The sequence below is a fragment of the Fundulus heteroclitus genome, unplaced genomic scaffold (assembly GCF_011125445.2).
Source record: "Fundulus heteroclitus isolate FHET01 unplaced genomic scaffold, MU-UCD_Fhet_4.1 scaffold_37, whole genome shotgun sequence".
NCBI lineage: Eukaryota > Metazoa > Chordata > Actinopteri > Cyprinodontiformes > Fundulidae > Fundulus > Fundulus heteroclitus.
In genome coordinates this window covers 4,241,965-4,264,262 of record NW_023396781.1, presented here as the reverse complement: position 1 = coordinate 4,264,262, position 22,298 = coordinate 4,241,965, and the positions used below count along the sequence as shown (strand labels likewise).

The 22,298-nt window shown below is 39.2% G+C and overlaps 1 protein-coding gene across 1 annotated transcript in view; it reads left to right on the top strand.

The window, feature by feature from the left end:
- si:ch211-250c4.3 (uncharacterized protein LOC100535981 homolog) overlaps positions 1-22,298 on the top strand; it is a 43,100-nt gene that overhangs the window by 10,698 nt on the left and 10,104 nt on the right. Inside the window, exons 2-6 of the mRNA XM_012854702.3 lie at positions 1,591-2,399; positions 16,406-16,567; positions 17,193-17,343; positions 19,780-19,901; positions 21,039-21,160. Coding sequence (XP_012710156.2) covers positions 1,591-2,399; positions 16,406-16,567; positions 17,193-17,343; positions 19,780-19,901; positions 21,039-21,160 — 1,366 coding nt within the window. The remainder of the gene's footprint in view (positions 1-1,590; positions 2,400-16,405; positions 16,568-17,192; positions 17,344-19,779; positions 19,902-21,038; positions 21,161-22,298) is intronic.

Sequence of the window (22,298 nt, the reverse complement as noted above, 5' to 3'; positions counted from 1 at the left end):
AACCCTGCCTCAAGTACAGGTGTCCCACCAGGAAGAATAACTTACTGGACCACCGCCACAGTACCTAAATGATACCTCTCTCCAGTCCAACCTTAGGACTCTCTGACCATACAGTTTCTGCAGCATACAGGCAGAAACTGAAACCTGCTAAACCTGTTGTTAAGAATGTAAAAAGATGGACCAACGAGTCAAAGCTGGAGTTACAGGCCTGCTATGACTATACTGACTGGAGTGTTTTTGAGGATGCAGCCACTGACCTGGACAATTTATGCAATTTATGACGGCAAAAGACTTTAATGAACATTATTTTGGGATTACTTCAAATTCAACGTACACAAAAACATTAAAAGAGAGAACGTGTGACAAAAACATAGAGAAAAAAGAGAATACCAGATAATATCCTTGGAGTCTGCTTCTAAGAACAACAAATCCAACAAAAAGTATCACAAGCACAAACAGCCATCACCTGCGATTACATCACTGCAATATATGCAGGATTATTTAATACGAAATTTATTTAGTGAGAGCCAAAGCTTACTTTAGGGGTTGTCTATATAGAAGCGTGTTGTAAGAACCTGTGAGTGTTTGTGAGAGTGAGCTTGTATATGTAGCGTCAAGCCTGCGGGCTCCATCGGCAGCCAGCTATGCCAGAGCAGAGCTAGCCTTGGGCACAGAGACTTAGGGCCCAAGGTAACACTAATAAGCTGCCTCTGCAAATCAGACAGGCTGACTCACTTGCTGTTTTTAAATCTTCTCTTAAAACACGTTATTTCCCCTTGGCTTTTAACTCAGTTTGAGAAGTTGTTTTTTATTTTTATGATATGTTTTTTGTTTGATTATTTTAGCTATTTTATTAGTTTTATTATTCTGATGTTTTAATAATTGGCCATAGTTTTATTGTATTTTTTGCATGCTAGAACTGGCAAGGGTATTTTTGTGTTTTATTCGTTTTTATCAGTGTACAGCACTTTTGTCAACAGTGCTGTTTTTAAAAAACTTTATAAATAAAGTTGTATTGTATTGTATATCAAATCCACCTACCTCATGTACCTAACACTGTATACATTTATCATTATTCCAGTATGCCCATTCTCTGCGCTCATCACACAGTGGACACGTGTGTTTGTATGTGGATTTGCACCTGTACATCACGTCCACCTCCAATGTACATCCTTTGCAACATTGCATTATTGTCTCACTTTGTCCGCCTGCTATTAGTGAGGTTATGTGTTTTCTACATTGCAGACTGTGTCAGATTTTTATTACTGCACTTTTGTGTTATTGTATTAGTGCATAAGTAAGCACGTCATTGTGCATTTCAGAGTCAAATTCCTTGTATGCGTACGCACACATGACGAATAAAGCTGGTTCTGATTCTGATGATGGCTGGGTTACTGTCATCCAACCAGGATTACCTTTGTGCTTGAAGCAGTGGGGCATGAAGTCAAACAAATCAATATGTTTTGTTGCATTGATGTTTGGCAGTTTTTAGTTATTGAAATGAACAAATGAGGTCAGAAAGAGAACACATAAGATGACGTTTACCTGGAGCAGAAATAACACATTTGTTCTGCTGTCTCTGTTCAACAGGTAAAGAAGACAGGAACGCAGTTCTTGACAGTGAAGTTGTGCTGACAAAAATGAAGCTCTTTAACAACTTTAATGAAAAGCTCCTGATGGCAGAAGACTCTGTCTCCACAGTCTCTACAGCATCAGTTTCTGACCAGGACACTCTGGACCCAAGCAAGGCCTCGGAGGCGAACTCCCACCTTGAAGACAAGCCTCAGATAGAGTCCGGCTCTGAATACCTGCCGGCCATTTTCTCGGACTCTCGGCTCTCCAGGTTGTACAAGTTTGAATCCGAGGATTCTGGAGTGGAACTGCCCAGTGGAGCTAACTCTCCGTCCACCCCAACAGGTTCAGAAAAGAGCTTTGTGGTCCACAGTCGAGAGTCCTCTTGTGCTTCCTGTAACTTGTACTCAGGCTCTACTTCCCCCAATCCTCTAGTTACAAATAGCCAAAACTCCAATGTAACGGAGCCAAAATGCTCAGAAAAAAAGTTGAATACAACAGTGGATACCCAAGACAATGTGCTCACTGACAGAAAGGAATTTGACCCTTCAGCTGTAACAGTAAAACTGTACATAGGCGAAGAAATGGACCGTGGTGAGGCTTCAGGATTTACCTGTGAAGATGTTAGGGAGAAATCAGAACACTGTGATGTGGTAATCTCTTCAAATGTTGAAAAGAGCTCAAAAAGCATAAACGTCGCAGAGGAACCTTTAACGGCCCGATGTAAGGACATGACCGGCACGGACGTAAAGACAGAGTCTTTAAGGAGAAGTGACACCAGGGACAGTTTGGAGGACTACATGGACAAATGCTGCAAACTCAGTGAGGTAAGCATATTTTCTTTGCCCTCCATCTGTCCGTCCATCCATCAGTCCTTGATGAACTACATATGAAAGACCATCCCAAGTCTTCTATTGCCAGAGAGCTCTTAGGATCATGCCATGTTTTTCTGTGGGGTTGCTTATTCTCCGGTTCTCCTGGTTGATCTGTGGGAGAGCACCTGGCAGCTGCAGAAGTTGCACAGTCATGTTTGACTGTTTGATGTTCCTGAAAACATCCCAGCCAGGCTTTGAGGTTGTCTTTCATTACCAGCAGCTATTACTGAAAGAATGTGATCAAATGTTCTGCATGAATCCCCTTTGTTGTATTACAGAGAAGAAGGACAGTCTGTTGAAGGATTACTAAGTGAAGGTGTAGAATATCTAAGTGACAAAGGCTTTTTGATTATCTACTGTTCACGTTTTCACATCTTGTCACAAGCTTTACTGTGTTTGACAGGATTTTATGTGATAGACCCAACACAAAGAAGTTCGGAATCACAAAGTGGAAAGACAAGTATACACATTTGTGAAGATTATATATATATATATATATATATATATATATATATATATATATATATATATATATATATATATATATATATATATAAAATGTATTTATTTATTTTACAAAAGATACTGTCAAAGTTCCAGTTATTCAGTCTTGTTGTCTGAAACAATGCTAAGCTTGAAGGCCTCTCTGAAGACAAGGCTTCACCTTCAATGGCACATCAGCCAAGCTAAAACAGGAGAGACTTTCTGGTCCTCAGACAGAGCCGAATAGCTGAGTATAATGCAGCACATTCATCAGCTAGCTCTGAGGTACTGGAGATTTGATGAAGTGAAAATGTTGACCATCAGGTCTTTCTTTGGCTGGACCGTCCTTGTTTTCCAGGACTGGTGTATCCAGTAGGTGTGGAATATCTCAAATTACTCACATTTCTAGAGAGATAAAGCTTCTGTGATAGTTCCCAGGAGCCCCTGAGAAGCACTTCCCAGTGAAATTTGCTTTTAGGGGACTATAGTGTTGATTACTGAGTGCCTCCCATCACCATCACTTCTCGTCATAGTTAATAATGATAATAAAAAAAAAGTAATGTTTAGTCAGAGGCTTTCTCTTCGACTAGTTTCTCAGAATAGGAGTAAATAGATTATATAACTGGTGCAAGCTTCACAATTCAAAAGCTCGCAGCATTTCTGAGTGCATAGTTTTCATTTTTTAACAACTAGGCAGCAACAGTGATCATATGGACCTGTTTATCTCACTCTTGGAATTAATTTTCATTGTGGTTAGCTTGAACTTATTTTAGAACTTTTATTGCCTTGTTGATCTCCCAAGCTAAGAAATAACGAGGCTTTCCAGATGGAATCCACACATGTTCTGTATTTTTCTGTTTGTTTTGGAACAACTAATACGGAATGAGGGCATTCAAGTTAACTATCGTGCCTCTAATCCAGAGATGGAGATTGTCATACAGCTAGTGAGAAGTTGTGAAATGGGGGTGGAGCAAACAGTGCTTAATTCCAACCAACAGTGCCACCTGGTCCGAGGGAAATTTACACCTTATCTAAAAGTAAATTAAAGATGAACACATTTTTGAAACACCATTATACCCCATGGAAAGATGGAAAAGGGCCCATGACATGCAAAAAACACAATACAGAATAGTTTAAAGCAGGGTTCGCCAACCTTTTTGAAAATGAGAGCTACCTCTTCAGTACTGTGACATGTAAAGAGCTACCTGTACTGACCTTTGAATTACAAGAGTCCATGCTCACCTTAACTTTATGTAACATAAACATGTTTTCAATGCTTTTGTCATTTTTAAATTAATGTAAATTGATTAAAAAGGAAGATCAACTGAATAAAATAACACTTTAGATGCAGCTCACTGGAAGATTGTCCTGCCCCCCAGGAACCACATATGTTCCTGGGGGGCTCCCTGGTGCCTGCGGCCACCATGTTGGTGACCCCTGGTTTAAAGAATAATATGCAAATGAGCAGTTAATTAGATAGATTTATTACAGACTTGTAGTTGTTTCACTGTATCACTACACTTCCTTGTGAAAGTGTACAAACTACAAGTAAGAGACATTTCCGATATTGTTGCCATTATCTCTGGCTGAACTGTGTGAACTCTTGGTTGAACTGTGTGAGAGAAATTCTTGCGTTTTTTATTAATAAGTTGTGAGTATTAGTCCTCCTTCTGATGACCCCTCCATCTCAATGAAGAAATGAAATCAATGAAATGAAATCAATGAAGAATTTCAATGAACAGTGTACTTACCCATGGTAGGAGCCAGAAAACAGATAAGAAGGTGAAACAATAATCTTCTTTGAGCTGGTTTGAGCAGTATATGCAGCTTTACATCTACTGCCCAACTTGTTTATGCTGGTGGAATCTCTGGTACATACTCTCACATGAATGCTTGATCTCGCGAGTCCGGTGGTCTGTAGAGGGACCCTCTATTCAGCCAGTATGTCAGGAATTTTTTTTCTGACTCAGATCGTGGAGGTTTGGACACAGCAGTGTCTCGGTCTTAAAGGTTGCAGAACAGCAGCCCTTGATGACTGGCATTTTACACCCAAAGTGTCATAGTTTTAGGAGCCGGACCAAAGTGCAGACAACACCACGGGAGTCGCATAACGAATGGCGGAACATGACTTAATAACTAAGCAAGGCTTACAGTGATGGTAGAGATACAGAGATCAAGAACACGGCAAGAATGACCACAACAGGGTAGGAAGACAATGAGTGACAAAAACTAAGTGACAAAACTGGCTATACGTATGAGAGAAGAGACAGAAGGAACAGCAGATGGATCAGATTACACAGGTGAACTGAGTACAATCACTTAGAAGAGTAAGGACAATGAACTGGCAGGGGCTGGAGGATGAGAGAACCTAAAAGGGAACATGAGGGAAAAACCTAACTGAGGAAGAGCAAGCAGAAATAAAAATCTAACAGGACTACAGAAATAACAGAAGCTAACAAAACAGGAACCAAATCAAACAGGTACAAGAATAAGCTATTAACATAAATATTAAATACAGAAACTAAACTACTCACAGAAACAAGGATCTCAGGATAAACTATAGTAAAGGTGTGAAACATAAACAGACTGCAGGATCCCCAGGGAGCAACAATATGTAATCAAACCTCTGGAGATCCTGACATTAAGTGTTTTAAATATTAAACTAGAGATAACGAAATGCATTTCAAACTCGTTAAAAAGCAATGACCCCTTTAGCTTAATGAGAGAATCTCATAGGAAACTCTAAAGCAGAGGCCAACTTTAGCATACTTAGCAACTAACAGTAAGTCGCTGTATTCTCAAAATGCTTTGAGATCGTGTACATCTTCTCTGTTCCTGGTTGTTTTTCTAGAAACTACAAAAAAAAAACCTTTGTCGCTAAAAAGATTTCAGAGTGCTGGAGGCTTCTTCTGTGTTTTTATAACTGACCACTGTCAGCTGGCCTGCTGAGAAGTCTCCAACAACACTACAGGGGAACTCAAGAACTTATTCTTTCCTGACTTCAAATAAAAGTCTCAAACATAAACACAACAAGTATCTCCAGGGGCTGTTGGGATGGGACATAGGGCACACCCTGGAGAGGTCGCCAGTCCATCAACGGGCAAAAGAGACACAGGACCGACAGCCCTGCACACACACATCCATCCATAAGTGACATTTAGAGAGACCAACTAACCACACCGTTATGTTTTTGGACTATGGGAGAAAGCCACAGAGAGAATTCATGCATGAACAAAGAAGCCAAGCTGGGGTATGAACCCAGGACTGGTTTGCTCCAGGACAGCGGTGCTAAAAGCTACTCCACCATGGAGTCCAGCCCAAACACAATAATTGCCTTTCAGTTAGAACTATAGAAGAATTAGTGAACCGTAAACCTCTGTGCTTCAGCACATGCCCTGTTTTTTGGTTTGCCACTGTTTCCTCAGCTGAACGTCTGTGTTTTCCGATAGTATTAAATGTGCCAAGGCCACAGGTTGTATCAGTCCGTCTCATGAGCTGAGATCTGTTGTTATAATTTCAAAACAAACATGAGATAGCAAAAATCAGTTACTTCCAACATAAGTTGCATTTTTTTCTGGATATCTAAATAAACTAGAATATACAAAGGAACAGCGGTTGGTTGGAGAGAAGTAGAAAGAGAAAGGGAAAATGGAAATGCCTGAAAAAACATGTGCTACCTTCTGGTGAAGATAACAAAAACAGTATTCTATTAGCATCAAATCCCAACTGATGTTGCTGCCATAACTGAAACGGAAAACAGACACAACATCATAGGCCTTGTCTGTACTAACTACTGTTTTAGAAAAATATAAATGTTCTGCAATTTTTCACTTCATGTCTACACTCTGCTTTTATATTAATTATAAAAGCAAATATCTACTAAAAATGCCTTAACTGAAACATTGTTGTCTTAGAGTAATGCCTGAAACATCTTTGACTGTTATGTGGATTAGTCAGAAATCGTGTTGGTCATACTGTAATAATTTAACATCCATAACTTGTACAACAAAAAATAATTTAAGTTAGTAAATGCTGGTAAATAAGCTATAAATCATTTTGTCTTGTTAAAATAGCTAGATTTCTTTCAATATAATTTTCCTCTCTTAAACTTTTATTAAAACAACAAGCTCTTATATGCCTGGATTACGCTCTGATAGGTCTACTTTGCCTTTTTGGTATAAGGCATGACAACATAAAGTAACTAATGCAATCTAAGTGCAGACCTTCAGCAGACAGTACGTTCTGTGATCTCCAGCAATCCGAATGTTGTGGCCATGTTGGAAAACTTGTATGGATGTAGCAATTTTGAAATGTTGTGTTTTCATTGCTGCTACAAAAGCTAGGCACCAAGGCAGTAAAACCACACCCAATCTGCTGCGATACCATGCAAACACTCTCTTTGCACTGATGAAGATTCAGTTACTCTGGGATCTAACTAGTTGGCAGGTAAGGAATTTGCTAGCTTAAAGAACTTTAGTTCTATGCGGGGAATTCAGATAAAATAGGTTTATGTCATAATTAAGTATGATCATATCAACCCATGTGGGCAGTAAGGGATATTAAATACCAAATCTTTCTTTTCAAGACAAACTCCTATTGTGAAGTGTCCTACTTCAAAAGTTTTGTGCCTGGCCCTTGTAGAGACTCTGTCTAACACATTACAACTTCTTGACTCACACAATTAACTGGAAACTTTGAGGTAGCAGAGCAGGGTGTGTTATGTTTACTCTCAAGGGGTCTGGTCATTTTAAAATGGTCCAGTACACAGAATGGGCACTCCTCTTTACTCCTATTGCTAATTCCGATCAGTGGATCATTGAGTGGTCTCTGTTGAATTATGAATAAGACCGGTGGAAACCCCGACAGATCTCAGATTGTGTAAACACACATCTTTACCCTCATCACTGATGGCTACTTTGCCTTATCTCCTGTAAGAAAAACAGGAGATACACTCATCGTAGTCATTTCAAACAATCATATGCCCAGTGGGAAATGATGATACAAAATGAAATTTCCATTGTTTCACAAAAAAAATAAAAAAGAGGGACAAAAGGTTTCATGTATGGGGGTTTTCTTTAAAAAACATTGGGTCAGAATTCTACATATGGTCTTCAACATATACCTATAATATTTAGTAAAATGTCCCTCTGAAAGATGCAGACAACCTTTTTGGAGCCATCAACATGCTTCCAGTTATATTCCAACTTTAAGTACGGTTTGGATCAGAAATATAGAGCTTTAAATGGATAGGTTTCTGGGCATGGACCAAAATTTATACAGAGTTGATCCATTTTCATTAGAGTGCAAATAATAATAATAAGAAGAAGTTCAACATTAAATTCCTCTATTCATTCAAAAAACAGTTTTGATGTGTGTTTGGGAATCATTGTCTTGTTGAAACGCCAAGCTGTGACCGACTTTCAGCTCTCCAACCCAAACTCCTACCTCAGAGGAAATGAAAATGGTCAGGATGTTTAGGAACAACCCAGGAACAAGCCTATTATGCACGACAAAATGCTGAAACACAGTGTTTTGCGTCATTATGAGTAAAGGGTATGTTTACCAGGAAAGAAGTGGATGCTTTAAAACCGGCTCATGCAATCTTGACTAAAATCTGCAGCTGCCCACATGGAAGAGCCAAAAGCCTTTTGGAGAAAAAAATGTCTTGTCAGAATAAACTAAGATTGAGCTTTTTGACTATAAAGACAACAAGTATGTTTATAGAGGTCAAACTTCATAACATATGTTCCAACTGTCAATCATGGTGGTGGTTGTATCATGTGGCACTGGTGCATTGTCAAAATTTAATAAATAATGAAAAAAGACTTTCCCCAAATTCTTCAACTTTATCTCAGATCTGTAGCTTACTGGTTAAAATGGGGATAGAGTTGGGTGGTCCAGCAGGACAATTATCCCACATATACCCCAAACTGGTCCTAGGATGGATCAAGCAGGCAGTCAGACTGGGCTTCTGAAGTGGTTCTACAAAAGTCCTGACCTCAACCCTTCTGTATATTTTCAGAAGATCTTGCAATAAGCGAAATTTCATTATTTTAGATAGAAAGAACTAGAAATTAGTTTTGTGAAGAACTAAAGGTATCCGTTTAGATGGACTATGGTTAAACATCACACACTATCTCTCTGTGTTGTTCTCTAGTCTCTTGTGCACATGTGGAGCTGAGCCGGCTGCGCATGTGCGTATGTGCATGCATGCGCACGTGCGGGCACGTGAACAGCTGCCCCCTACCTGCCCATAAAATGCCACCGGCAGGCACAAAATGGCAGAAAGCATGCCCATCAGAAAAAAACGTTCTCTTGCTAACAGCATTATAAAGTTATGAGTTACTTACTTTTTCACTAGACGTGTTCGTCTGAAAGGTGACGCTGTTCTGCTGTTTTTATCCTTTGCAAATAGGATCATACGAGTAGACAGGGGAGAAGGGGAAATGGGTGCTGAGTGCTAGAACGGAGATAGAGAGACGCGTGGCTTGTCACACATCTTGTTTTGGTCTACAGACAGTGCTCAAGCTCCACCTAGTGATAAAATATTGTTTATTGCTCCTTTAAAGTCTGGTCCATTGCAGAATCTCTCTCAATATAGAGGAACTCAACTAATTCTACCTTGAAGATTGGTCAAATGTTCAACCAGAAGCTATAAAAAGCTTACAAGTAATTGTAATTAGATATGAGAGGGGTGTCTTCATATATCTGATATATCATATATCTGTATGTATTATTTGGACCTTGTGTGGATCAGAAAAAAATCACAATAAGTCCCAACATGTGCACCCACATCCTTTTTTAAAAATTCAACAAAGTTTTACTTTGTGCAGTTATTCCTCCCTGATAAAAATAGCACCTCAAATTCATCAATAACAGCCTACACTGAATAAGTGGAGCCCCCTGCACAACCAGCAAAGATGCAGCAACAGTTGCTGAGTGGTGAGTGGAACCTAGTCTTAGAAGGCCAGCCTTGAGAGAGGTCCAGAGCCACATGGAAGTCATGTTTCTGCAAGGTTAAAATATCCTGTTATATCTTCTAAACTGCTAAGAACAATCTGTGTGCAGTGTTGCCAGATTGAGTGGGTTTTCACCCAGTTGGGCTTTTTTTGAACAGTTTTGGCTGAAAGAAAATGGCATTGGTAATATTTAGGCCGCTTTTCAAACAATTTGGTGGGTTTTTAGGAAGCGTTCATAAGAAAATTCCATCAAAAATAGTTATCATTATGTTGCAGAAAATTAAAAGACTTGTACAATATGATACAATGATGTTGCCTTGCACTCATTTCATTGGTTAATTTATTTTGAAATGTCTAGAATGTGTCAATGATTAATAGTCAGTGGTTAATCAAGTTTCACTATGACAGTACTGGTCAACGACAATTGTAAACGCCCCAATAAGACTTCAACTGATCAACTTGTTTCATGGTTGCAACTGTGTGTGAAAGACACATGTTACATTGATCTTTGCTCATGAGAGATATTAAGAGAGAAAGAAATTATTTTTTGTATTAAGTTAGCTTTCCAACTTGTGTTTAACTTTTTTTTAAGTTGCTATGTCAAAGTGGGGATACTGTATGTGTAATGTTTTTTTTTTTCAATTTTAGTGCTGTTGTTTGCTAATAACATGTTTTTTTATTATTATATGTGTAACAGTAATAGCTTTGTATGTAATATAATAATTCTACTCTTTTAAGACAAGTTCAAGAGTTGTTCTGATTGGGGCGGAGTTTTTTGTAGAGTTGGGCGTGTAATAGATAATGCTGGTGATATCCAGCCAAACACACAGTTACGTCTTAGAAGGTTTATTGAAAAGGATGAATAGTGGCAGGTGAGATGGGAAAGCAAGCAGAACCAGACTTGAACAGGTGCAGGCTAAACCAGGGATGAGCAGAACAGGAGACATGGACCGTGGAAACCACCAGAACGGGCAGAGCAAGCAGCTGGAACTCACGGGGAGACAGAGAGTTGTGCTGCACACAGACCCAGGCAACTTTTATCGGAAGAGCCCAGCTGGCTGAGCACACAGGAACTTGTAGAGTCAAAGCACATCACCTGAGAAGAGAAGAGACTTTCTCTCAGGGATGAGTTGGCTGAGGCAAGTATAGGGAACAGGTAACAGGTGAGCACGGTTGGAAGTAATTACTGCGGTAAATGACTGGTGACTGAGGAGACCGAGCTGATTGGATAGTGGGTGGTGGCTGAGAGGTGACAGACTGATAGGATGGTGGTTGATTCAAGAAACGTCTGGAAAAGTTCAAAACAAACAAACAAAAAACCTAAATCATGACAGGGTGGGTTTTGGACTGGGAACTGTCAATCGGATCTGGCAACACTGTCTGTGTGTGACTAATGTTTTTAAAAAGTTTTGGTTTGTGTAAGATACTTCTAGAACACATGTTGAGTGTTTTAGGTTGGAAGAATCTGAGAAATAAAATAAGCTGCGAATAGCGCAAGGATCTCTATAGGATTTTCAACTCAAATTAACATCATACTAACCATTAGTTGTCTGTGTCTTTTCAGCTGTAGGTTAGTGTAAAGGAATGATAGGTACCTTTTCTGGGATTTATTAATTCCAATATTGAGTTGTGTATGTGATTTATTTCAATAATAATTATAACTTTAATGTAAGATGTGATATAAAGGTAATGTGTTACATTTCTGCAGTGGTGGACACAGTTACACTAATCCACAAATTTTTAATTCAGTGCATTATCGTTCTTGCTAAATTTAGAAACCTTTGGCAGACCGGTTAGCTTCCAGTGTATTGGGTTTTGATACCTGTAAGTATGATAACAAAGTTCACAAGGCAGCTAGTCATCCCTTAGCAAAAAGTAGTTTACTTGAAGTAAATTTTATTAGGAATAATTGAGTATAAGTTTAAGTTTAGAAAGTTTACTTAAACCATGTACTTATAGTGCACTTGAAGTATTACTATTGTAATACTTCTTCGGACTTAATTGGGACATTTTTTAGTTTACAAAAGTATACTTAAAGTATACTGTTCCAAGATCATTTTAAGTTCACTAAATTATACATTAAAGTATTAAGCAAGTACACTAATCTATATACTACATGTTTACAAGGTATACTTGTGGTTCACATTTTAGTTTATTGAAGTATATTTAAAGTATACCACCTGTATACTCTTCAATATCCTGCCAATGTACTGGTTATATACTGCTAGTCCATATTTTAGTTTAATTACACATTCAAGAATTACTAAAACTACAATACTATTTTTGATATTTTAATTTGTATATTATAAGTATACTTAAGTTCACTCACCATCTTGTAGCACATCATATGAATAACATATTTTTACAGTTACCTCATAATGTAGGTACAATGCAACGTGTTTACACAATCACAAGACAGAATCTTGATAACTTTGATAACTTCTTCTCTACAGCAGCAATCATGGCTCCACACACAAAAAAACATTGTTAATAGCTGTGCTGTTTTCTAACATTTCTTCTTAATATTTTGAATATTAATATAACATTATTAATATGTTTAATATTGTTGGCTCCCGTTGCTCAAAAACAGAGGTGGTCTGTGCGTGTTGTTTTTTTCTGTAAACAGTGCGCTACTGTGTAATGTCTTCTGTTTTAAGCGCATGCAGGTCACTTTAGGGCCTAGGACTGTTCATGTAGAAGTCTGCTGCAGTGTCGTGTAACCAAGCTTTCTGGGTGTGTTAGTGGATTCTGAGCTAGGCTTCCGGGTTCTGTGTGGTGTATTACTCTGCATTACAATGTGTTAAGTTGCGTCTTGGGTATGTTGTGAGTTTGTTTGTTTTAACAGAGCTGGTAGCTTGTTTCTCTCGCAAGAACTGGCAAGACTTGCTTCATTCCCACATTCACACCAATGCTGCTGCCTGGGCACAGAGAGATAGAATATACTTCTAAAATGCTTCCCCTGCTGTGTAAAAGTTTAAATTTAAAAAGTGTTTTATTTTGAACTAAAACAGCTGTCCCCTCAACCACGCAGCGCTGCACATCATGTGTCGTGTGTGGGTACAGCAGGGGTCACCAACCTTTTTGAAATGGAGAGCTACTTAATCGGTACTGTGTCACACGGACGGCTACCAGAACTGACCTTTGAACTAGAAGAGTCAGCGCCCACCAATAAACATATTTTTAATGCTAATTTTTTTGATATTGTCATTTTTAAAATCTATATAAATGCAAGCATGATTACAAAAATAGAGCAACAGCTCACAAGAGGTGTGTGCTAGTTTTAGAACAGGCTTGAGGACACCACATGTTGTTATTTGGGGCTACCTGGTGCCCATGGACACCATGTTGGTGACCCCTGAGGTACAGCATTTGTTGTCTGAGGAGGTGTAACAGACTCAGAGTTGTTGGCTAACATTAGCTTCCTCTAATATCCTTATGAGTCAATGGTGTAGTGGTAGTGAAGATAAGATTTCTGTGTGTGGAATATGAATTAGTGAAGCTAGCTTTTTGGTTACCTGTGCACATGACTGACTTTTTCTGTTATATTTTTTACCTTGCTTGGGTTGCTAGGTGAGGACCTGGGCTAGCCTAAGCCAGGGTAGCTAGGGAAGCTAGGTGAGGGGTTGGGCTTGAGTGGGGTTGCTACGTGATGGGCAGTGCCCGCCGATTGTGACATAATAAATAGGAGGTTTTTGAAACGGGTAAATTTCCAGACACCAACAAAACACTTTATTATTGCCAAAAAAAAAAAAAAAAAAACAGCTGGATGATTACTTTAGCCATTAGACTGTTTATAGAAGCGGTAGAGACCGAAATTGAAGTACAAAAACATGCAAAAAGTGAAATTTTCACAATAGGTCATCTTTAATGTGTGCAGATGTTCTTGTTTAGGAATGTTTGGGATCTAGAGAGCATTTGTATGTCAGAGCAAATGAGTGATACAAGCACAGCAGTTTGTTCAGAACTTCTAGCACAACCCCAGCTGCTTCAACACCATCAGCATAGGAAACCTGAGCTCACATCCTGCTTTTGTTGGGTCCCTGCAGGAATGTTAATAATTGGACAAATATTTGCTCATAATTTCCTCTTTATATCTGCAGAGTGTTTGTTTCCACCCTAAGTTGAGAAAATTGTGAGAAGATTTGTGGTCCTGGCAAAAATTTGACTGGTTCCATACCTTCAACCAGTGTAGTGATGTCATCTTGAGATTCTTTTATAAACAAAAACAATTGTAGACATTCTTTCTAATAGCATTGCTTCAATATGAAGTAAGGTATTCTTTTTTTTTGCTGTAAAGGTAACCTGAATTAAGTTCAGGATATAAACAAAAGCTCTAACTGAACCATCCACATATTGTCTAGCAACAACAGCTCAGAGAGGGTTTTCCCACATAATACCCTGATTTGGATCTGATTAGTTTATCCTTAGTAAATCAGTTTACGGATGATGTGACATTTATTCTTGACCCTGGAGTTCTCACCAATCACAGAGCTTTATGCCATCTCTCTTTTTTGATTTGATCGACTGAATCTGATTGTAGTCTATAATGATTTCAACAGTTTGAACAGTATTTAATTGGATTCAAATCAGAAAAATTGATTAGGCTGTAAATTGATTTTATTATTTTATTTTATTGCTCCTGGTGGCTGCTTCGCGGGGCCTGGACCCCCGTAGCTCTTTGCAGACCTCCGTAGGTCTTTGGCTCCTCAAAACCACTATTGAGCCACTATTTTTCTTATGGATAAACCTTACATACACAAGCGCACTGTCACAAACACTTACAGGTGCTTGGATTCAGGTACTTACACATTCACTTTTCACCTCTATTATTTTTAGCTGTCACTTTATACATTTTGTATTAATTCTGTATATTCTTCAGTAATGTATCAAGACATTGGTTGTTTGTACCTGTAATACTTCATCGGTTGGTTTTGCTGTTCTTTTTATGTCTCTCTTTGCAGGTGTAGAAGCAGACTCAGAAGATGTTATATTGCACTCTCCCTTTCCTCTCCTCTTTCTCTTTCACCTTTTCTCCCTTTTAGCATCTTGTCTCATCTGTTTCTCTCCTTTTTTCCTCTTTTACCTTACCATTTAAATGTCCATTGAACATAAAATAGTCCCAGCATAAAATCTAATAAAGCTTCTTGCAGATATAAATCAAGCGGAGCACTAGGGAGAAAGCAGTAAGGCTCCATTTGTGAAAGTAAAGTCTGTTGGGCTCTTTTTGGCATTAAGACAACAATTCTTATTGGCACATTGCCAGACAGGACACACAAATATATATATATATTTTTTTTGTGGTTAGGTTGAGTTGGAATGTATTACTGAAAATGGATTAGACCTGTTGGGCATTTTTATAAAGTGTACTTGGGTGGCTTTTGCTTTGAGTTACACCATAATTCCAAAATACTGGGTCACCCATCCAAACCCTTAGTTCCATGTGTTCCAGTCACTTCCATGTCCTCTTGTGTACAAAATTCTGCACTTTGTCATCCAGCCTGCTGCTACAACCAATAATAAAAGAACGGGTTGTACTCGGGAGCTCTGTGAATTCTAGCATGGAGTTGAGGATATCTGTGAAATAAGTCTAAAAAAATTAACAGTCAGCTGTTCAACAGCAACTCAGCCATGGAGTGGTGGACCACATGAAATCATGGAGCATGGATGGATGCTGAGGAGCACAGTGCACAGAGGTCAGCGCAGAGTCAATAGCTACCAATCTCCAAACTGTGTTGCATTCAGACTAGAGAGCCTCATGGAATGGGTTTTAATGGCTGAGCCGCTGCATCCAAGCCTTACATCATTCTTACAGTGTCAGATGCAGTGATGTATGTTTTTGTTATGTACAGCACATTGGAAACTTTGTCTGTTGTTAAATGTGCTATATAAATAAAGTGGATTGGAGTGGATTGGATGTAAAGCATGCCACCACTGGAGTCTAGAGCAGCGGAGATGTGATATCTGGAGTGAGGAATTATGCTTCTTGAATACCTTTGGAATGAATTATGAGCAGAGACTCTGATTCTGGCCTTCTTGTCCAACCTCAGTGTATTACCTCACAAATGTACTTCTGGAAGAATGGTCAAAAAAATTCCCATAAACACTCCTAAGAGACTGACTATTTTATAGAATACATGCAGTCCAGTCTGTGTGTATGTGTCCTTTAGAACAAATGATGTATGAAAAACCAAACAGTTTTACTATAAAAAGTTTGAGCTACAACAACATTTTTGCCCTTTAAGAAAAAGTCTGAGAAAACTAACTGAACAAAACATGCCGTGGGACTGTTTTTTTTCAACAGGGACAGGGAAACTACCCAGAGTGGATGGGAAGATGGATCAAGCTAAATGATCTTACCTGTTGGAGAAAATGACTAACTTTCATATTTATTTTTAAAATTATAACTCCCTCTTCTGTGTTTATTTTATTGTGGTTTGGGGCAGTTGGTCCGTTTCAAACTCCCTCCTTTTATTGTTTCCTGTGGTAACTGTGAACCTGTCTAAAATGTTTCTGCAGGCCCAGCAACAGAGACCAAGTCCTCTGGGCTCAGGTTTTGGTTACCTGGAGCACATCTGCCAGCTGCTTGAAAAAATTGGTTGTCTGCAGGAGATAAACCTCCGGCTGCAAAGACAGATCTGCAGTCTGCAGAAGGACAGCAAAATGACAAAGACAAAGGAGGTGTGTAAATGTTCTCTTTCTTGGTGCAATGCTTACTAAACTAGTTTATGACTTACAGAAATCTGGATCCCTGCATTGAGAAGATGTGAGTGCTGTGACGGAGATGTTCTGGTTTGTGTGTCCTGTCAGTAAGTCACTGATGGACACGACAAGAGCATGGTTCTCAAATACTTCTTCATTTCGGTGCTCTTTCATGCAGCTATTACATGTAAGGTAAACAGTTGTGTCAGAGGGAAAGGAAGAACACAGGGTTTCAATAAAAGAAGAGGACATGACTCAGGTGCTGGTCACAGCAGAAGGCACAATGCATTATTTTCCCAGAAAATATGAGACATTTTTGCTTGTGGGAGCACTAAATGGCTGTCGGTGCATTTGTTACCCTGATCAACCACAGACAGCTAATTAAGGATAGCACTATTGCTATGACAGATGTTCCCTACAGCAGCCCAGAATCCCACAGTAAGAAGCAAATTAAGTGAAGGGCATCTTAAAAATCAGAAGAATCAAAATCAGCTTTGTTGCCCCAGATTTTTGTGCACAAATTTGAGACGCTAAATACAGACATAATTTTAGAGTGGAATGAAATAATTTTTTCCATGTTCCTGTGTCTGTCATCTTTATGCAGGAGTTTTTCCAGCAGTACTGCAGCTGTGGCGCTTCCATCTTAGCCTTCCAGAACTGGCAGTCGAAAAGTGATCTTTCTCAGGGTGGTACTTTCTCTGATCTGTCCACCATCCCAGAGGTCAACTGGCACCCACTGATGTCAGCCAGGAAAGGTAACCTGAAAACACATCTTAGTCTTAAACATTTATATGGTATTTAGCTTATATGGTATATGGCTGTTACATGGAATAACTTTAGCTATCAACTTTTAAACACACACACACACACACACACACACACACACACACACACACACACACACACACACACACACACACACACACACACACACAGAAACCATCTTATTTTACTGAGATCTTTAAAGTACAATGAAACTGGGATTTATATAGCATAATCTGCATAATTGTAGCTTTTAGACGTTTATAATAAAATGTTTTACGGAGGAATGGTCCCAGCAAAAGGCTTCCAGGCCTAACAGAACCGTTTGCAGTACGGCTAATACATGAAGCTGTTTGCCCCACCTCCAATATTTGACCTCTAGAATTTAGTTATTAGCTATATGCTCAGCAGGCTGCTCTGTTAGGATGATTCAACCAACATAGAATTAATGGTACAATAGGTTTCACTTCCCACAAAACGGTGCGACGAAAGCAAGTACTGACGAGCCCACAACCGAATTAACCTAAACATGGCAGCGCAGGAGGACGCACGCAAAGGTGTTGCTTTCACATCTGTTTTGTAAGAATCCATGATTTTACCTTTGAAAGTAGAACATCAAGAAGTTCCTTGACCAGCTTACCTTCTTGTGGTTTCTCATGACGTATGCATCTTACGTTGTAATTTGATACCGTGATTGGCTAAAACTAAACTTTGGTAGGCGGGTACTAGGTGTTGCTTTGTCCTATCAGATTGAAAAGTTCTGATGAAAGATCTTCCTTTCCCCTAATGGACTCAATGGGTGCTGTCCCGGATTGGTAAAGTGCAGAACGTAGAGTGCTACACATTAACAATCTGGCTGGCCAGGTTAGGCGTTATTATTTCAAAGGTGCAACCTGATCCAGAAAAAAACCTCTACAGCTCTTAATTTTTATTGTTCAGAATTTACAAACTGATGATATTATTGTTGGGTTTCTAGTACTCAGTTCTGTGGGAGGGGGGAAAAAACAGACACATGTAAAGAGATGACACACTCAGAGGGAGGAAATGTGATCAAATATGTCCTCCAGCGCAAGAATCTTAAGCTATAGCAACATAACTATAGAGACACCTCTGGATTTGGAGAAAGCTCTGGAAAACCATGGTTTCCCTTCATCTGCCTCATGTGACAGTCATGGAGATGGAGTTCAACAAGGCTGAGTTCTTCGATAAGTTTAAAGCATGGGATGAAAAAAGTCCTCACGTCACATCAAAGTCCTCACTTTACTAGTGAAATGAGTAGAAAATGTTCTCACTCAGCTGCAAGTACAAGAACACACACAAACACATCCTTGTTTAAAATAAAAAGTTAGGACCACGCCCTGACCCTACCCTAGCCTAAATGTAATTTCAACATGAACCTTAATCCTAACCCCTATACCCCCCCCCCCCACCCATAAAAAAGTAAATAAAATAGAAACTGATGACTCATTTTACATCAGTCATCAGTTTACTAGAAAATGTGCACAAAAAAATTCTTGATAGCTGCAAATACAAGTACACACACACACAGAATCCTTTGGCTAATTTCCAGTTACTGATGTCATAGATCTCTGAGCTGCTGATATGAATTTTAGCCAATTCTGATGTAAGGAAGATCAATTAAAAAATACTTCTTTTAGATTCAGGTTAAATTAGAATTAAATGTTTATAGTAAAGAATATTTAGCTAGGGGTATCCTCATGGTATACGGGAGTATCTCCTGCTAATTGCTGGCTTAAGCAGAAAGACTTAAATAAATTGAAGATGTAATGTTAAAAACTAAAGAAGTCGTTTCTAATTCATGCTCAGTGGATTTTACCTGTTTGCTTTACTTTGAAGCGCTTCCAGATTCTTAAGTAAAGGTGTAATTTTTCTCATTTTGTTTAGCTAGATATCGGTTATGTCACTGACCTCCTTAAATAAAGCCATAAGCAGTGCACTGGGTGCTGTTGTAGCATAAGGAGGTTGTTGCCTTCTCACAGATAATGCCATGTTTCACAGAAACCGAGCCACCATGATTTAGGTGGGGTTGTGTTTACATGAACGTGGGGGAGTATATGTCTGCAGATATTCTTCAGCATTTTTCATGACACTGACCTCTTCTTTCTCAACCCACACAAAATAACTTCTCACAAATCCCAGACAGCTGTTCCACTCATTAACTCAGAGTTTCATCATTTCAAAGGAAATGACATATTAAGGTAGCATGTCCAGGTATCCTATAAAAATGACATTGATTGTGTGCAGGAATAGCAATGTTGCTGTTTGAACTGTTTCCTGTGTGCATTATGCACCACCATGACACAGAGATAGTCATGTTGCGTCTACTTTGGTAAACATGTTGGGGATGGTGTGGGATGTTGAATTTCAAAACTGTGACAGAAGTATCTCATCTGTGATTAATGCTTCAGGCATGAGTAGTGAAGATTTGTCAGCCATCCCAGAGTGGAAGAGGTGCCTGAATCGAAGGAGCTACGCTGAGGGGGAGCTCCACGGAGACGACTCAGAAGGGAGGAGTCCTCAGCAGGCAAGGGTGAGTGTGTAGGCTGGCCACAACTATAACTCTTAAGGTTGTTTTTGAGCATTTAAAAACATGGCAGGCGAGTTTGTTCACTGTCCGCCCAGATAACTGAAACCTGTTCCAGTCCTTATGTTATTGACAGCCAGACTGCAACATAATCATTTGTTTCAAGAAAAAAAAAGTTGATTCTGGACCAAATAGTTCCAGACATTTTATAGCTTTCATTTTATAGTTGCAAAGATATTCATACTGTCTTAACTTTTTCCACATGTTTTCATCTTACAGCCACAAACTTCAATGTATGTTATTGCCATTTTGTTAAAATGTTAACAAAAAATGTATCGCTATTCAAGGACAATGTGACAGTAGTTACTAAAGGTGATGTGGAAGGAAGATGACAGATGGTTTTAAACCTTTTTCCAACCAAATCCTAAAAAGTTCAACAATATGACCCAGTTTAACCCTTCTGAAGGCAAGGCACTGGACGTTTATTTGTAAAGCACATTTCAGTAACAAGACAATTCAAAGTGCTGTACATGAACGAAATATAGGAAAAGAAAACATTACAAAGGAAAGCACATTGCAGTGGAATAGTAGCAGCAGGCCAAGATCATTTGGACTACAAATTTAATCTAATAAGGTTTCATTTAACTACAACAGTTTAAACATTAACATTCAAAGGCGACTCTATATAAATTTAGAGGTTTTTAACCTTGATTTAAAGGAACTCAGGGTTCCAGCACTTTTACAGTCTTCTGGAAGTTTGTTCCAGATAAGTGGAGCATAAAAACTAAATGCTGCTTCTCCATATTTGGTTCTGGGTATGCAGAGTAGGCTTGAACCAGAAGAACTGAGAGGTCTGGAGGGGTGATACTGACAACAAGTCTGTAATGAATTTTGTTGCTAAGCCTGACAAGGGTGAGTGGGGTAGGGAAATAAGATGTTGGGTCAAGCTGATGATAATACTGAAGTGAAAACAACTTGGAAACAAATTAATCGACACATATTGTACAATTGTGTATTTTTAGGTATTTGTAGCAGCCCTGTTGACACAAGAGGCTTAATAAGAACCACAGTAAGCTGCAGCTGTTGGTTGGTTAAAGAACATTTGAAGACAGCTATTTTTTTGTTTTGTGTCTTCATGTTCAGCTCAGTGACAACTACATGTGGGGCCGCGTCAAAGACCTTGTGAGGAAAACTAAAGTGAGAAACCAGAGCAGGCTGGGACTGACTTCCACTTCACTAAAGATGTCCTGTCCTCAGCTCTATAGGTAAGGACTACTCAGACCCTGAAAGACAGTCCTAAACAGTGCACTGTCACCTAACTGTACCATTGTTAGAGAGCCCATGTATCACACAAACATACTAACCTCATGCTGTGACCTGACCAAGCCATTTAGTCCTTCATACTTTCGCAAAACACTTCAACTTTAACTCCCATTGTAACAGTACATGACACACCGAAAGGACACTTTGTTCTGTCCAGACTTTGTAGTAATAAAAGTAAAAATCAAAATAAATTCAAAAAGTTAAATTATGTTAGCACAAAATGTATCATTCATCAACATGATATAATGATTAAAGTCTACAACAAGGGTGGGGGGGGGGGTGTCATGTAATGTGCGCTACAGTATAGACGCATGGTCGCTGGTCTCCTCATGTTTATTGTGTAAAATATTATATCCTGGTCTAAAACTTTCCCGAAAAAGACTGTTGTGTGTGGTGACGCTGGAGATGCCTTTGGAAAATTTCTTCAGCTTGCCTAAGAAGTGAGAAGCCCGAGGGAAAGGAAAGCATAATTGATGCTAACGCTAAGCTAGGTAGCCACAACAACATGGTAGCTAGCACCAGCATGTGAAGGAAACGCAGACCGGGAGTCGGACAGTATGCAGAATCAAGAAGATACAATTGATGGCCCATGCCGAGATAACTTACTGGTTCAACAAGTGACTGACGATATCGCCAAAATGCTGCATGTTAAGATGGAAAATGTTATTAAGCCAGAAATGTCTGAGACAAATGCAAGGGACAAATGCAGTGTTAAGCTGGGTGACCGGGAGCTTAACCGGGAGGTTATGAGGCAAAGGCAGGCATTGGCAAAGGGGCTCAGGAGGCTGCGTGATATGAGGATTAAATACGCATTCCTGCATCCCGCAGTGATAAAAGTTTTTCCTCCAAACAGAAGACCAATGTCTCTCACTACCATGAAAGAAATTAATAACTACATTGTGACGCTCCCTACCTCGCAGTGACTGGACTTTGATCACCTTGGCATTAAGGTAATCTGCGATCACAATGTAGGAGGCAGATGCTCTATTTGACTGATGACACATTACCCAAGCTTTACTATTATTTATAACCTTTGGTTCATATTTGAAGAGGATTGGAAAAACAAACTTCATTTAAATT